At 29.1% G+C, this 18,420-nt stretch overlaps 1 protein-coding gene and 1 long non-coding RNA gene across 2 annotated transcripts in view; one reads left to right on the top strand and one right to left on the bottom strand.

Moving 5' to 3' along the window:
- Positions 1 to 12,761, top strand: part of LOC129758735 (uncharacterized) — a 265,463-nt gene extending 252,702 nt beyond the window's left edge. The window contains exon 3 of the long non-coding RNA XR_008740052.1: positions 7,607 to 12,761. This is a non-coding gene — a long non-coding RNA (uncharacterized LOC129758735). The remainder of the gene's footprint in view (positions 1 to 7,606) is intronic.
- Positions 12,028 to 17,773, bottom strand: LOC129758730 (fatty acyl-CoA reductase wat-like). Its single transcript, XM_055756335.1, has 5 exons — positions 17,532 to 17,773; positions 16,973 to 17,471; positions 16,596 to 16,908; positions 16,194 to 16,534; positions 12,028 to 12,181 (listed from the first exon to the last, which is right to left on the bottom strand). Exons 1-5 carry the CDS (start codon positions 17,736 to 17,738, stop codon positions 12,156 to 12,158), a joined length of 1,386 nt encoding a protein of 461 aa, XP_055612310.1. The 5' UTR covers positions 17,739 to 17,773; the 3' UTR covers positions 12,028 to 12,155.
- Between the last annotated feature and the right edge of the window lie 647 nt (positions 17,774 to 18,420).

The following is an 18,420-nucleotide window of genomic DNA, read 5'->3' as shown; positions in this document are numbered from 1 at the left end:
CCCATACATTGTATCTATAAAATATGTCACAGGAAAGAAACCAACTTTAGAAGAGGAGGATATTTGGGAAGGAGATATCTTTCTGTGCTTATTCGACAACCCTCCCTCATTCCAGTGGGGGATTAATAGGGAAGAGGGGGGCTCTCAAACGATTTTTTTGAAAAAAAAAACTCGATAACATTTTAAGCAAATGAGGGCCACATTAGTCACAAGAATGTAGATGGAAATGAGAATTTTAAAATCTTACTTTCTTTTTAAGGGGGGATATTTAGAAAAGGGGGAAAAGAGATGAACCAGCTGAAAGCTGAAAATCTCTGCAATAAAGACATTAAAGAAAACAAAAGGGAGAGAAGTGCACCCATACTTTTTTTTTAATTTAACTCGAGAAATTATCGAAAATATTTAGTACAGAAGGCATTTTGGTAGGAAGAATGTTTTCTTGCTTATAAATCAGAAGAACTTCCATATATTTTAAAGCCTCGGAATCTGATTAAGCAAATGGAACCAGATTAGGCATGGTAGAGGAATTTATACGAGTAATACATTTATTTTGGCAGAAATGGGGAACTTGTGAATCAATTTATACAGTAGCCTTATTTTAGACACAAACCATTGCACAGTGGGGTTTATTGATTAATAAAAACTTTCTTTGGCGATAGCCTAAACTGTACTAAATTCTTGAAAACTATCATTTCTTATGAAAAATACACGAGGAATTGAATGGTCTACATCGCTTTCTGATGAAATGTATCTGAACGCCTTTTTGCCCGATTTCCCCTATTTTTGGGATGTAAAGAATTCCGTTTGTAGCAACTAAACCTTGCAACTAAATTTCATATAAACCATATTTATTTATGTAAAAATGTATTCTTCAATTTTTGTTTTTACTAAAGAAAGTGGCTCATTTTTTCTCATTTCTCCTAAACTTAAAGTTTTATTCAATAAAAACAAAGTGTAATCCAACAATTTTTCATCATGAATGATCATTTTAGGTAGATTTATTTATCTTCAAGCTCACTTTGCCTCTTTTCTCCTAAACTTAGGAATTTTTTCAAAGAAAATCAGTCAAACAAAGTGTAATCCAACAATTTTTCATCATGAATGATCATTTTTGGTGGATTTATTTATCTTTAAGCTAATCGTGTCACTTTTTTGCACTAGAATGAAAAGAAACGGCTAAATATCCCCAACTTCCCCTAGCTTTTTTAAATTTGTGCATAAGTTTTGCTGAAACAATTGAGCCATTTACATACCAAATTAAAAAACCAAGTGATTTAGTGTAAAATTTGTCGCTGATTCGAGTGGTGTACTCCGCTTAGTCCTCAGCTTACGAGAATAACAGAAACCACCCCGATTTCCCCTAAAATCGAGCGATATGTTGAAAAAAATCACTATAACGAATGAGAATGCATTCTAAAATGCACAAAAATGAATGAAATGATGTTAACATTTATGCACAAATTTCAAAAAGCTAGGGGAAGTTGGGGATATTTAACCGTTTCACTTCATTTTAGTGCAAAAAACGACACGATCAGCTTAAAGATAAATAAATCCACCAAAAATGATCATTCATGATGAAAAATTGTTGGATTACAATTTGTTTGACTGTTTTTTCTTTGAAAAAATTCCTAAGTTTAGGAGAAAAGAGGCAAAGGGAGCCACTTTCCGTAGTAAAAACAAAAATTGGAGTACATCAATCGATTTGGCCGACATTATTACACTAAACAGTATGGTTTACATGACTTTTTAGTAGCAAGGCAGATTGCTATAATCGGAATTAAACTTGTACACTAGAGTGCCCCAAATGACCCGACTTTTGAAAAAGTTATGCGCTGCAGGCTAAAATTGATCCTAGGCCTAGTACAAGATCTCATGTCAAATTTGGGCCAGATCGGATCACGGGAAGGGGTCGCTCAACGAGCCTGAAGTTTGTATGGGATTTTGAGACATTTTGTTCGGGAGAAACATGAAAAACCAGTTTTTCATCAATAACTTTGGTTTCCTTCGGCCGATTTATTTCAAAAACGGGTTTTCTTAAAGCCTAATTTATGAAAAACATTTCATCCGAAGACTGCATATCGATAAGAGTTAAGACAAAAAAGTTATTGGACTTCCAAAATGGGCTAACTTTTTTTACGGTGGTATTCATCACTGCTAATGAGGCGTCAATAAGTTCGACCGCCCCGACTCATTTACTGTGATGAATACCATCCTTAAAATAGGGGAAATCGGGCAGAATGAGACGTTACGAGTCAATTTATTAGAAAGCGGAGTAGACCATTCGATTCCTCGTGGTTTTTACATAAACAATGGTTGTTTTTTTTTTCAAGCGAGACGTTCTTGCCTGAATTGGGTACCTTTTTGGCTCGAAAATCCCCACTGTGTATTGATTGGAAAACAAATTTAAGGTAAGATTTTGAGAACAGATAAAAATATTTAAGAAAATTAGAATCAATCTCTTTTGTATTGAACGTGAGTTTCGCTCAATTTAGAACTTTCATTTCAAGGGTTGATATATAATGAAATTTAAAATATAAAATAATGACCTAACAAATTGAAATTTAAATTATTTTTTAAATTTCCATAAATTTTAAAGATGTAGCAAAGCACACAAGATCTAAATTTATGCAGATAAATATCAGTCATCAATTTTATACAAGAACTCAACAAATTGTGCATAGGGTTACCAAAACAGTAGCAATGCGCAAATCTTTTTGAAATACATAATCAATAGTTGCGCCGGCCACGTCCTAATAGCCAATGTGGGACACAGTAATTATTATTATAACAAAATTCTTTATCAATATGACAACTTACATGTCAGAAGTAATGATGATATGAAATGATAATACACAAAATGTAAGCTGCCGTAATTCGGATTTATTGGGATCGTCAGAACTATTTTCGTGATTTCGGAAGAGTAGAATTTTCAAATAAAATACATTGAGAATATTTGGACGTGTTTTTTTACAGGGAGACTGTTATTTTTTGTGTTTATTGAAATTCAAAATTTAAAATTAAAATCGTTCAACCGTTTTTCCAAGCATTTTTTTTACTTCGACATTTCGAGTGATGTTTCCCGAAGAAATATTACAAGTGCCTTGAGGACCCCGTAGTTAGACCTAAGTGTTTTGTTTTATTTAATTTTAAGTCATAATTTGGATCAATATGTGATCTGATGATCAGAAATAAATTACAAACAACAAACATGTCGTGAGATAATGAAACATGGATGCTGAACTAAATTTGAATTAAAAAACAGTCTTCCCGTTAAAATTTTTTTTTAATCAGTTAAACACTATTTTTCCAGTTTCACTTCTTGTTTTGCTCACTGTAAAAAGTCGCGAATGTTATAAAGATGTTGAAACCACTATAATCGAAAAAGAAAAAAAAATTGACTCATTTATAATAGGTCTAGGAAAAGTTCAAGAAAGCAAATAAGGTGCTTTTATCCTGTTATTTGAACCGGACCATGAAAAATTCGGTTACGACTTAGACATTCACATCTCAATCTGTACAGTACCGGCAGAAATACAAAAATTAAACGAAATTTAAAAAAAAAAACAAAATAAACGAGAAAAAATATAACAAAAGAAAAAAACAAAATATTAGAAAAAAAAACAAATAGAAATAAAAAAAAGATAGAATAATAACAATAAAAAAGAAAAACTTAACATAATAAACATAAAAAGAGAAAAAAAAAACAGGAAGAAAAAAACAAAAAAAAATGAAAGAAACAAAAAGACAGAAAAACAAAAAATACAAAAAAAGACAAAAAAAACAAAACAAAAAATACAAAAAAGAAGAGAACAAAAGAAAAAGAAAACAAAATCAAAAAACAAAACAGGATATAAAAATATAAGAAAAAAAAATAAAGAAAAAAAACAAAGGTTAAAAGAAAAAAATAACAAAAACACAAAAATAATAAAAAAAATTAAAAAAAAAATGGAAAAAATATTAATAAAAAGAAAAAATTTAAAAAAAATTATTGAAGGAAAAAATATAATAAATAGAAAAAAAAATAATATAAAGAAAAAAAAATAATATAAAGAAAAAAAAATAATATAAAGAAAAAAAAATAATATAAAGAAAAAAAAATAATATAAAGAAAAAAAAATAATATAAAGAAAAAAAAAATTATATAAAGAAAAAAAATTAAAAAGAAAAAAATAATAAGAAAAAAAAATAAAAAGGAAAAAAATAATCTAAAGAAAAAAAATAATAAAAAGAAATAAAATAATAAAAAGAAAAAAATAATGAAAAGAATAAAAATAAAAGATAAAAAATAATAAAAAGATAAAAAAAAGTTTAATAAAATGGAAAACATGAAAAAATGATAAAAATTAAGTTAAAAAATTGATTTTTTTTAAATGTAAAAAAAAATAAAAAAAAGTAAAAAAAAATAAAAAAAGTACAAAAAAAGTAAAAAAAAAGTAAAAAAAGGAAAAAAAAAGTAAAAAAAAGTAAAAAAAAAGTAAAAAAATTAAAAAAAGTAAAAAAAAATAAAAAAAAGTAAAAAAAATAAAAAAAAGTAAAAAAAAAATTAAAAATAAGTAAAAAAAATAAAAAAAGTAACAAAAATAAAAAAAGTAAAAAAAATTTAAAAAAAGTATAAGAAAAAAATAAAAAAAGGAAAAAAAATAAAATAAAGTAAAAAAAAAAATTTTAAAAAATTAAAAAAAATTAAAAAAAGTAAAAAAAAATAAAAAAAAGTAAAAAAAATAAAAAAGTAAAAAAAAATTTAAAAGTATAAAAAAAGTAAAAAAAAAAAAATAAAAAAAATATAAGAAAAAAATAAAAAAAGGAAAAAAATAAAAAAAAAATATAAGAAAATTATAAAAAAAGGAAAAAAAATAAAAAAAGGAGAAAAAATAAAAAAAAGTAAAAAAAATAATATAAAGTAAAAGCAAAAAATTAAAGAAAATAAAAAAAGTAAAAAAAAATAAAAAAAAGTAAAAGAAAAAATAAAAAAAATAAAAAAAATAAAAGAAAAAATAAAAAAAGAAAAAAACAAATAAAAAAAAGTAAAATAAGGAAAAAAGAATAAAAAAAGTTAAAAAAAGGAAAAAAAAATAAAAAAAAGTAAAAAAAATAAAAAAGTTAAATAAATAGAAAAAGTTAAAAAAAATAAAAAAAATAAAAAAAGTTAAAAAAAATTAATAATAAGAAAATTAAAGAAAAAATTAAAAAAAAAACAAAAAAAAAATTATAAATGGAAATGAAAAAAAAAATTAAAAATTAAAAAAAAACTTGAATAAAATCAAATAAAATTGAAAATAAATTTCCAGATTTTATTTCAGTCCTGCCAAATATGCTAAGACCTTCTTAAATCATCTAAATAGATTCGAATGTTTTTTAACCGTCTCTGCCAGATTTTTCCCAAGGGCGTGCGAAACAAAATCCACTCCCGTGCACAACTGCGATTGGGAAAGGACGATACCGCATCAGGCCATACTCAAATAAACTGAACTGTTGCAAGAACCTGTTAGTTTTCTCACCATTACCCACCCCCAATTGGACGATGAACACGATATTTATGCACCCGGTAGGTCGATGTCGGCTTATTGACAGACAATCCGATGCTGCCCCAATGAACGGGTTTGTAGGTGGACTGAAGAAGAGGAGGTTACTGGTACTCATCCAAGCTCCTTTACCTTACCGTCTTTGCCTTCTTGTTTGTCTCTCAAGTCTCGGGTTATTTCAATTTAGCCACACTGCGCTGCTGCTGGATCATTGGCTCATTAGGTTCATTAGGTTTTTTTATGCCTCAAGAATCCAATTACACATTCACTGATTTGTTTCAATTCAAGTGATCGTTGGTTAATTCAAGTCCTTAAATCAAATGAAGTAAATCACATTTTAAATTTGTTAATTGAAGTTCTATAAAATGACAAACGATTTTTTTTAATTTCACAAAAGTCCTATTGGAGCAGTGAAAGGTTAAATATCATTTCTGGTATCAACATGCTCTAGCTGTAGTATCGACGCAGAAAAAAAAAACTAAACAACAACAGCAAACGGATCACCTCGGGGGCTTATCCGATTAGTGTCAATTTAAGTTACTACTGTTGCTGCTGACCTGTCCATCACTTAGGGATTAAATTGCTCATCATCTAAATGTGTAAGCCGAGTGCAGTGCTATTTATTCATTGCGAAGGTACTCGTATTCCAAGTTTTTGTTTTCTGAGTTCCTCAATGAAAGTTTTTCAGCAATACAGAAAAAAGTTCCTTCTGTGGAATAATGTAATTTAAGTAACACCAATTGATAAATTTTCAGCAAGAACATCAAAAAATTTCAATCGATGATGGTTTTTTTTATACATATTTCAATGACAAAATTTCACGATTTTGCTGCCAATAATGCTCAATCTACGCGCAGTCTATTTAAACCAAGCTTTTTTCGATTCCTTTAAAATTGCAGCAGTGCTTGAAAAAAAAAAACAGGTGGTTCACCTGCAGCTCGAAATCGACCCGACAAAACTACCAGATGCCAACACAAAAATCAATTACCGTGCCCCCTAGGGCACGATAATTGTTGTTCCTCGAAAAACCGTCTGTCGGAACTTGACCGTCGACGACGACGAAGTCGTTCATTCATTCATTCATTCATTCTTACTGTGCTTTATTGTAGAGCTGACAGCGATCTGGGTCAACGCTGTCAATTTGAATGTTTTGATTTCAAAGAGATTTAGTTACCCCGGTTTAAACGATCGGTTTCGTTGCCTATCACAGGTTCATTCGTTTATTATAATATTTTTGCCTTCCCCGAGGCATGTTCCAATCCATCGATCCATCCGTTCGTGTGGTTGTTGGGTCTTGGAGCTGTCAACCTTTTCAGATACCTCTTTTTTTGCTACTTATGTTGCCGATCGATCGTGGTGATCTATTGATTGCCCTGACTGACGCACATAAGCACAGAGACCTTCGCCGAAGTGTGTGATATTCAGAATGTGAAAATGATCTTTCAAAAGTTGTTCTAGCAAATATCTCGAACTGCAATCGATAGGGTCATGTCATATGGATGGCGCCCGCTCAGAATCGGGATTCGTCCGATTGATTTTCAAGGGCGAAACTCTTATATTTTTCGGGGTTGTTGTTAAGACTTACCCCGCTCGTAAATCAGCGTCTCAAATCAATATGATTTATAGTGTTTGGTTTGCTGATTTTTTTTTGCTGCATCAAAGATTGACCTCTACTTGACGCGCGCGCCATTTGATTGATTCAGGTGTGAAGCAAGCAACGAAGCTATTTAAGGAAAACGATAAATCACTAAATTTGATTAGTCTGAATGATGCCTGTAAGTGGTGTGCTGTCTGGATGAATTTAGAAAGAAAAAAAACTCGTAAAGATTTGAAATTTCGATGATCAGTGTTATAAGCCTGGTCAGTGCTAAGCCGAATATGATTGTCTTCAAGGTTGGATTAGGTTCTTGAAAGGTCGAATGTGACAATATGATCAAATCCATATTACATTTACTAACTGAACTCTCATCCCCCTGGCAAAAAAATCATTGGGGGGTTGAAGTTGTTATCGGTTGAAAACTGTTTTCCTATTCTATACCACAAATTTGAGTTTTATTAATTGATTTTATTTACTTTCCTTTCAGGTAATTAGCTAAAACCCACTTTGAATAATCATGTAAGTAAAAATACAAGAGAAATATATTCTTCCAAAAATCTAGAAAGATTGCCGGCATCAAAGAAAAAAAAATTAAAATATACATGCAATCTAATTTGCGTTTTGCAAAGTATTCTTCCTTTACTTTAGTTTTATCATTAGTTATAAAAGTTAATTTGTAAGCGAGTCATTGCATTTTCAAAACACGCATTGCTCCCAAAACAGCATTTGAATCTTAAAAAACATCGTGAAAAGTTTTTCATTTCATTCCCAATTTAAAAAAAAATCGAGTTGAAAAGGTATGGACATTAGACTGAGTCGATTTAGGGTGATTTTCGAATTTCTCAAACCCTGGGATCTTAAAAGCTTCGTTTTGGTCCAAAACTCATCTATGATTTTTTGCAGAATTTTTAAGTAACGTTTACATGAGTAAATTTGAACTTTTAGGTTTGTATGGGAAAATTGAATATTTTGTACTGAAAAATCAACATCATTTTTGTTTCTTCCGTGGAACCGAGCCTGCTTATGGTTTTTGTGCCAATTTACAAAATTTCTAACGGAAATTCTCCGCTGAACATCTTTGTAACTTCGTATCTTTTTAGACAAAAAAGTTATTAGCTATTAAACAGGTGTATGTCTTTTTGCATTGATAAACAATAAATTCGATTGACACCACTGCAGGATGCCTACACGGAAAAAAATTGAGTGGTCATCCCAAAGACGCTGTCATGATAATTTTACCATTTCAGCGCTATAGTATTTTTAACCACGAAAAGTTTAACATCGATTTTGTGAAAGTGCGCATGAAACAATATTGAAATTACTATGTACCTGGTAATTTTCGATAACTCTCAATGTTTGTTGTCGAAAATACTATGGTCATGATAATTTCATCATTATTTCTATCACAAATACCGTCCGCATAGTAATTTTGACATTGTGGCACCAATTCATATCAACAAAATACTACGCACATCGTACTTTTGAGAACAAAACATATTTGACTCAAAAACATAAGTGCGTATGATAATTTTACTATGGTAAAAATTCTTGTTGTTTACACTAATTCAGGATCATTAATCATCAAACCCGTTTAGCTTAGCTTAGCTTGATTGACTACTCACATCCACCTGAATCATTGAACCCGAAATGCTCTGTTATTTTTTACAAAATGGAATTCATTGAAATGGTTTTTACTGATTCTGATGGTTATTTGATGATATGAACTTTGTTAATTGTTTTTTTTTTAAATAAATGCATTTCGAGCACCATGATCGCAGGCGTGGCTCAGTAGAAAGAATTCCACATCGCCAATGGTTGCTACTCCGTGATTGACCGAGGATACCAATTTTGTGCAAATGTCAAAAGAATGATGCTTGGGATTAGCGACTCACTCTCAATGCACAAAACTGATACTCTCTCTTTAACCATCAATAACGGCGCCGGCCACGTCCTAGTAGTCAATTGATAGGTATGAAAAAATATAGAAAGGGATGAAAGAATCAAATTTGTGCTTTAGGACCGAGGTTACCTCTGCATCCTTGCAAAAAAATTGTTTTGGGAGTGTGGGATGAAGGATATGATCAGGAAACACTTTTGACAAGTGCGATAAAGTATATTTATTACCTGCTCAAACTAAAAGCCTAATTTGTTGTCATTTTTTAATTTTTTTTTCATTTTCTAACACGGCTCTTTTTAAAGTAAAGCTTTTTGATCAAGCTAACTAATAATAAACGATAAAAGCATAGCACATTATGTATGAAAACTAATGATGTAATAAGAAAAGACACTAATCTTAACGATGATTCATGTAGATTTTTTTATTATGACGCACAATATTCATCAGCAAATAACTCTTCCAAAATAATTTCCAATCTTATGTTTCAAAATGAATATTTCATTTTCCTTCCTTGAATTAATCTTTGGAATTCGTTCTATATGTTACCATAACTAAACACAGTTGATTTTTTAACAAAATTCTATTAAATTAAAGATTTTATTTGATTCAGTTTAGTGGGAGGGAAATGAGGATCCGTTTCTTCTATCATTTTTTAAATATTCGATTTCCAAATTCTTTGACGTGTTAGGACGACTTAAAGTATGATAACTTTCATAAAATATAACTCGGAAAATAAATTTATTGATTTATACATTTTGTTTTTATTTAATAGTAAATTTTCAAATTCATCTAATAGACGCTTGCTAATGAAACATTTTGAAATCACTTCATTCGTCAAAAAAAAAACGATCATAAAAAATCTCACGACATGGCCTTAGATTAAAAACATCCTATTATCGAGCAAGCGTTATAAAAAATCATCCAATTGGCAATTATACAAGTAAAAATTGCTTTAAGCGTTCAGTGTGAATCCGAATGAGTGTCTTCATGTTGTCATTTGCTTCTCACGGCATAATATTTTTAATATTAACATTTCAACTCAATCATTTGCCCTATCCAACAAGTTTTCTCTTTCTCCTTCAAAGTCATTCGATTTGATTGTCAGGTGAACCACAAAATTGTGAAAAAAAAGATAAGAATGACATTATTTCGTTTTCAATAACTATGAAAAAATGAGTACAAATTTTAAAGTATTATTTTACGGAACAAAAAATACATATTTGTTAATTTAATCGTTAAGACATTGTTATTAAAGTATTCATATTAGAAGAAAAATAGGTGGAATATCATGATCAGATGGAAAAAATAAACTGAGAGCAATTTGATGCTGATATAAAACTTACAAATCCAAAACAAACCTGTCTGTGCTCCTCAGTGAGCACAAGAACATTACAAAATCAACAAATATTTTAGTAAGAACAAATGACATCTAAATCTCTCCCACAACAACCAAATTTTCAAAGCAATCAATGTACAGTCAGATTAAAACTAAATTCTTCACCAGGCAACGTCTGCGCCCATCTGACCACTTCTACGTATCGCAGGCCTCTGATGCTGCCCGGGAAATCCCAAACAACACAGAAGACCCGCGACCACCCGCAGCAACCAAAATAGTACACCCGTTGACGATCTCCATCAACTTGCAGTGACGATAAATTGAAATGTCCTAAATTGGTATAAGTTCCTTACTGCACATTTAAACATTCTTTTATAATCAGGTGGACTTCGAAAATGTGAAATAAGAAGGCAAATTAGATTAGATTCCAAATCGATAACGAATGAAAAAATCCACTTATCTTTCGTCTTGTTGATAGTTTCGGACATCAGCTGCAATCGATTTTCATCTTAGCTCTTGATGACAAAAGTTTAAATCCTTGGACATTTTCTACTTGTTAGAAACTCCACCGGAAGGAAGTAAGGTGATCTTTTGTTTGGCTTCTTCCAGAGATTTCCACAGATCCGAATTGTTGTCCAAATGGTCAAAACTGACCAGTAACAGATTCCTAACGATGCTCACTAAACTTTACACGATCTATCCAAGGATCATTAATCATCAAACCCGTTTGTAAAAAAAACTAATTTTGAGGTGCTTTATAGTTACATAACTTTGAAAATCATTCCAGAGCATCGGGAGAACACACTAACATTGACCGACGTGTGTCAGAAGTGTGAATTTTCATGTTTCAAATAATGTCATAATGCATGCATGCAAATAAACAAACAAACATACATAGTAATTTTACTATTTAAATCAAGCTCCTCGCTCCTCCTAATCTTTATCATAACACATACTAGTTTCATCATGAAACATATTAATTTTACTAGGGACGAAGTAAAATAATGCATCATTTCATTGACAATTTTACTAAAACGCAGTCGAATTTACTATGCGCAGCCAAATTTAGCACATGGTAAAATAGCTATGCGTAAGGTATTATAAACAACAAAACATATTTGACTCAAAAATATGGTCGCCTGTTGTTCGTTTAAACCACGGATTTAGTAATTTTACTATGCTTTTTTTTGTGTGTAGCGAGATATTGCATGACCACTTTTCATGCAATACTTCGTGGGGTACAATCAGTGGTGTCAATCGAATTTATTGTTTATCAATGCAAAAAAACATACACCTGTTTAACAGCTAATAACTTTTTTGTCTAAAAAGATACGAAGTTATAATATTCAACAAAGATGTTCAGCGGAGAATTTTCTTTAGAGAATTTATAAATTGGCACAAAAACCATAAGCAGGCTCGGTTCCACGGAAGAAACAAAAATGATGTTGATTTTTCAGTACAAAATATTCAATTTTCCCATACAAACCTAAAAGTTCAAATTTACTCATGTAAACGTTACTTAAAAATTCTGCAAAAAATCATAGGTTTTGAACCAAAACGAAGCTTTTAAGACCCCAGGGTTTGAGAAATTCAAAAATCACCCCAAATCGACTTAGTCTAATAGACATTTAATGCCAATTACGATATCAAAAAAATTCAACACAAAATATTGTCAAATTTATATAATAAAATTGTACCTTATGGGTCAAAAAATCACAATGTATAACTATAATGGCAAAAAAATCTTTTAAAATCCAGTGTACTCAAAACATGAAAAAAAAAATAAAATAAAAATAGTTAATATTACGTACCCCGCTTTGAATCAGGTGCTGAAAAAAAAACCAAAAGAAAAAATAAGAAAAATGAAAAAAATCGGAAGAAGGAAAAAACAGAGAAAACTAAAAGCAGGAAACAGACCAGAAAAGGACAACATAAAAACTACAAAATCTATTCAAATAACAATTTGAAAAATTGTGATAACATAATGGTAGAATAGTAAGAATGAAAAAAAAGAAGATGGAAACAGAGAAAACAACAGAAAAATCTAACGGAACAAAAAAAATAAAAAACAAACCGGTAAAAATAACAATTGAAGCTCTCAGAGCCGAAGGCGTATAAGTGACAAAATGGTCGATTTCGAGTTAATAATGCCAAAGAATTCTTCACATTTCAAATTTTTAGAATCTTGTTTAGATACTTTTACATTCGATAGAAAAATAAAAATTCTTCAAGAATATATGGAAAACGGCCAAACATATCAATTAAAAAGCGTGTTTTCTCGAAATAAGCTTTTATGCACTTAACCCTTTGGCTCCAAGGTCCGCATAATATAAAAAATAAAAAATTGAAAAACAATAAAATTAGTAAAAAAACAAAAAATATAAAAAAAATCAAGAAAAAAACAACTTAAAAAACAAGTAAAATAAAAAGAAACAAGATTGAAAAAACAAGGAAAATTTAAAAAAATAATAAAAATTGAAATAAAAACAAAAAAAAAGAAACGTGGACAAATAAGAAAAAAAAAATAAAAAAAGAAAAAAAGTAAAAGAAAAAAAAATTAAAATTAAGAAAAAAATCTAGAAAATAAAAAAAAATCTATAGAATAATGAATAATGAAAAATGAAGTAATAGAAAAAATAATAAAATCAATATTTTTTTCAAATGGGAAAAAAGTAGAAAAAATAAAAAATAATAAGAAAAAAGCTGAAATAATAATAAAAAATTTTTTTTTAATAAAACCCAAAAAAGTTGAAAAACATTTAAAAAAATAGGATAAAAAAATTCAAAAATATGAAAAAAATAAAAAATAAATATGTAAATAGATGAATACATATATGAATAGAAAATAGAAAAATTTAAAAAGAATAATAAAATTTAAAAATAATAAAAAAAAATATAAAAAATTGAAAAAAAATAAAAAAATTAGAAAAAAAATTGAAAAAAAAATAAAAAAAAATTGAAGAAAAATTTAAAAAAAATTGAAAAAAAATAAAAAAAAATTGAAAAAAAAATAAAAGAAATTGAAAAAAAATAAAAGAAATTGAAAAAAAAATAAAAAAAAAATTGAAAAAAAATTGAAAAAAAATAAAAAAAAATAAAAAAAAAATTGAAAAAAAAATAAAAAAAAAATAAAAAAAAGAAATTGAAAAAAAATTAAAAAAAATTAAAAAAATTGAAAAAAAATTAAAAAAAATTAAAAAAATTAAAAAAAATTAAAAAAAAATTTAAAAAAATTGAAAAAAAATTAAAAAAAATTGAAAAAAAATTTAAAAAAATTAAAAAAAAATTGATAAAAAATTTAAAAAAATTAAAAGAAATTGAAAAAAAATTAAAAAAAAATTGAAAAAAATTGAAAAAAATTAAAAAAAAATTAAAAAAAAATTAAAAAAACTGAAAAAAATAAAAAAATTGAAAAAAAATTAAAAAAATTGAAAAAAAAATAAAAAAAAATAAAAAAATTGAAAAAATTGAAAAAAAATAGAAAAAAAATAAAAAAATTGAAAAAAAAAATAGAAAAAAAATAAAAAAATTGAAAAAAAATAAAAAAAATTAAAAAAAAAAAAATGAAAAAAATAAAAAAATTGAAAAAAATTGAAAAAAAATTGAAAAAAATAAAAAAAATAAAAAAAAATAAAAAAAAATAAAAAAAATGAAAAAAAATTGAAAAAAAATAAAAAAATTCAAAAAAAAACCCCAAAGTTAGGAAAAATACTCCCGGCACATAAAAACTTTATAAGTAAAATGCCTTAATAAAGCCATTTGTAAATAAACAAATAAAAAAAATAAAAAAATTAAAAAAAAAATAAAAAAAATTGAAAAAAAAAATTGAAAAACAATTAAAAAAATTGAAAAAAAAATAAAAAAAAAAACGAAAAAAAATATAAAAAAAATTAAAATAAATAAAAAAAGGAAAAAAAAAATTTAAAAAAAATAGGAAAATTGAAAAAAAAATTAAAGAAATAATTGAAAAAAAAAATTGAAAAAAATAAAATAATTGAAAAAAATAAAAATTGAAAAAAATGAAATAATTGAAAAAAATAAAAATTGAAAAAAAATAAATATAAGAAAAAAATAAAAAATAAATAAATAGATGAATAGATGAATAGATGAATAGATGAATAGAAAATAGAAAAATTTAAAAAAAATCGAAAAACATAAAAAATTTAAAAAAAATAAAAAAAATTGAAAGAAAAGAATTAGAAACACAAAAAATACAGAAAAATATTTAAAAAAAACTGAGCAAAAATTATAAAATTTAAAGAAACAATAATACAGAAAAATAAATTACATATATGTAGCAGAAATAATTTTTAGTTTGAATAAAAACACCAAAAAAATAACAATTGGAAAACTTTTAGAAAAGAAAACTAAAAAACAACCAGATACATTAACTTACATGGTTGAAATAATTGTAAAAATGCCGAAAATCATATCTTCTGGTCAAAACAGAAAGGTAAAAAGTTTTAGAAAAGGAAAAACAATAAAATCGGAAAAAACTAGTTGAAAATTTTTAAACATGCAAAACAAAACCAACAGAAAAATATGAAAAAAAAACTTTTGAAATAATGGAAGATAAAATAAAAAAAGTGAATTACAACTGAATGAATTAAATAAATCGTGGAAATTTAAACCTAAATGAGAAGAACACTCGAAGGAAAAACCAGAAATGTTATCAAAAAAAAATAAATGAAATCAAAAAATGCTTCTGGTAAAACGAAAACAAAAAACATTAATTTTTTATTGGAAAAAATGTTATTTAAAATAAAAACAAAAAAATAAAATGGAAACATAAAAAATTAAAACAAAAAAATATAAATTTAAAAAAAAAATCCAGGAATTGAAGAAAGCGGGGTGAGGGGGGGTGGAGGACTTCAAACAACTACAAAAACTGCAAACAAGCTTTCAAAAGCTAACAATGGAAAACAAATCCTTAAGAATCCAGTAGAACTAGAACATGAAATGAATCGTTTGAATGACTAATAATTTCTAAACTGCAAGTACTCAAATTGGAAATATCTGAACTAGAACTACACAAAAGTCATTCAAATTGGCTTCAAATTAAGGAAACTAAAATTATTCAAAATGACCGTTTAAATTATAAATGTATGGTTTGAAAATGTAAGAATCCAAGCTGATCCTAAAAAGTGAGTTAAAAGTATACAATCTATAATCGTTATATGTTTTTTTTTAATTCTGGAAAAGCTAGGTCAGTAGTCCTAAATGATCATCAGTAAAAAATAACAAAATAAAGTTAAATATCAATTTTAATACCCAATGTCAAACCATTTAAAACAATGTAAAAATCCAAACTATTGAAATTCGGGAAAGCAGCTATTGAATGTCAAAGACTAATCAAATCGATTCCAAAACACCAGAGCTTAGTTTATACGGCTTAGGTTTTTAAATAGAGATGTACCGAATATTCAGTCGGCCGAATGACATGTGAATGGCAGAAATAGAAGGTTTCTATTATAAATAGCAGTAGAAATAGAAGAATTTCTATTGGTAACTCAACAGAATATTCAACCGAATAGTTGAAAAGGTCAATATTCGGTATTCGGCCGTTCGCCGAATACCAGTATTCGGTACATCTCTATTTTTAAACATATTGAGGAAGAAAAAAGTCATTTTTCCTAGAACGGTTGAATCGCAATCCTAGACAAGACTAGGCACATTTCATATTAAAAAAAAGAAAACAGAAAAAACCAACTTACAATCATAAAACAGTTGTTTTAGTTTTATTTGTAAATTTTCAATTAAATGTTTTTATTAGAATTAATTCATTTTATATTCCAAACCTACTCTAATCTCAAAATTCAGATTACAGAACTTATTTATCACCTTTCTCCATGAACTCAATCACCCCGGGAGCTATACTGGTGACGTGGGCCTTCCAATCAACCTGGCGCAGATCACAGCCGAACGTTTGTCTCTCGGTAGAATCAAGAGCATCCAAAACACGGCAAAAGTTGTCATTCTGCAGCTGCCAGTCGTTGAGACTGAAGAACTTCATACTTTCCGCATACCATATGGACTGTTCCGCAACCTTAAGGCAGTGCTTCGTTTGATCACCTCTTAGCAGTCTTGCGAATACATCCGATACTAGACCCTCCAATCTCCGGATCGAATAGCAGAGTTGACTAGCTTTGGGGCTTTTGGTTTTCCGCATCAACAAATATCCACTGTTGAAGAGAGTATGATGGTTATCGAGAGCGTATTTGGTTTGGTTTGGCTTAGACTTACTTGACGTATCTCTGAACAGGCGGTAATCCATCCATAAGGAAATTGAAGAATCGTCCCCAAGTTAACTGCGGATTGTCGAAGGCGTAGTTGTAAACTGGAACAAAGCTCGAATACTGATCGCGTCTTCGATGCAGATCTACCGCACAGCACAGCATTGCGTTGGCACAGTAATCTACCGGTGCTATGAAGGGGCGCTTCTCCACATCGATTGGAAGTATTCGTAGCTCACCCGTATAGATACCGGACACGAATGCGCCGAAACCATTCAAGTTGTTGGTCCATCCAACTACAGGGTCTTGATAGCTAGAACTGACTGTGGAAAAGATTTTTATCAGTAAAAGGTTTTAAAGGTAGGCTACGAAGTGTGTTCAAATTACTTATCGGTGGTCGAAAGATTCCAAATGGTAGATCCCCGAACTCTTCCTGGACCATTAACTCGGCACACTTTTTGCTAAATGTGTACGTATTGGGTAGTCCTCTCAAGATGTGTGGCGTTATCTGTTTAATATCTGAAGGGGTAAGTTCATCGAGGATTCGTTTCAAGTTTTGGTACCCTCCAAAAATTTCTTCCCCATAAATTTTCTCTTCGATCATCCGTTGATCGCTGTTCGCATACATTGTAGATACGTGAACTACAGCCTTCAAGTGTTGAAAAGACAAACTGTATACGCGCCTAGCGTATTCGAGGTTGATCTGCAAAGCTCGATCCAGTCTTTGGTTAAAGTGCACTGACGCTAACAGGTAAAAGACGACATCGACCTCATTGGCTAATTCTTCCCGCTGATCATCGCTTAACGATAGATTATCCTTGGTAAAGTCCACTTCCAAGGGTCGAAGTTTTTCCTTCAACGATGTTAATCGGACTTTGTTGAACAGCTAAAAAAATACCGATCGATTCAGAACCAACGTCAACCAACTCAAACAAATTGAACTTACCCTTCCACTTAACAGTTCGTCCATACGTTGATCAACTGTCTGACCTCGTTTTTCTCGAATCAGCAGATACACTTTCTTCGGTTGCAAACTGCGAAGAATTTTCTCCAGCAGAATTTGCCCCAAGAAACCGGTCCCTCCAACAATAAGGATCGTTGAGTTATGGTAGAACTCGAGAACCCCAAGAGACTGTTGCCCATTGCCAGACATTTCGCACTTCAAGTAAAACTCTCGTCAACGATCGATTGACACTGAATAGCATCTCAACTCGAAAGTTGCATCTTATATATGATTTTTTTTTATCTTACGATTTATAGGATATGTAATCCTTTGAGTCATGAGAAGTTTTGCATCTGCTGTCTTGTCCCTGATGACCAAGATTGATATTTCCCGGAATCCGCTATTTTTTAAAACTTGTCAGCCTTACTCTCAGTGATTACACAATCAAAACATTTCTTAATTTGTTACTGTTAATAACTACCGTTGGAAAAGATATTATAAAAAGGCAATTACTTTGAAAGACTGGTTTTTATTATAATGCCCGATGCGGTTCTAGAACAAACGAAGATGCCACGCGCCGATCATGATTGATATTGGGTAATAATGATCGGCGCGTGGCAGCTTACCGTTTCATTTGTATGACAACAACATTGGGGGAAGAAAAATATGTTTTTTGTTTCATTGAACTTTTTTTACACACTTTTGACACTATTCTGAAATTTTTAATTCGGAATTCTAATTTTGATTTAGCTCGGTGCGTGTTATCCGTGAAAGTACAAAAGTCTCAATTAAATTCATGAAAGCAAGCGGAAGTCTAAAATTAGAAATTTGTTGAATTCCTTGCGAAGTGGCTTTTTGACAGCAAGTCCGTATATTCTTTTGACGCGTAGTG

This window comes from Uranotaenia lowii, chromosome 3, assembly GCF_029784155.1.
Source record: "Uranotaenia lowii strain MFRU-FL chromosome 3, ASM2978415v1, whole genome shotgun sequence".
NCBI classification, from domain to species: domain Eukaryota; kingdom Metazoa; phylum Arthropoda; class Insecta; order Diptera; family Culicidae; genus Uranotaenia; species Uranotaenia lowii.
The sequence above is the reverse complement of the archived record's forward strand: the minus strand, read 5'-3'. Positions and strand labels throughout refer to the sequence as shown.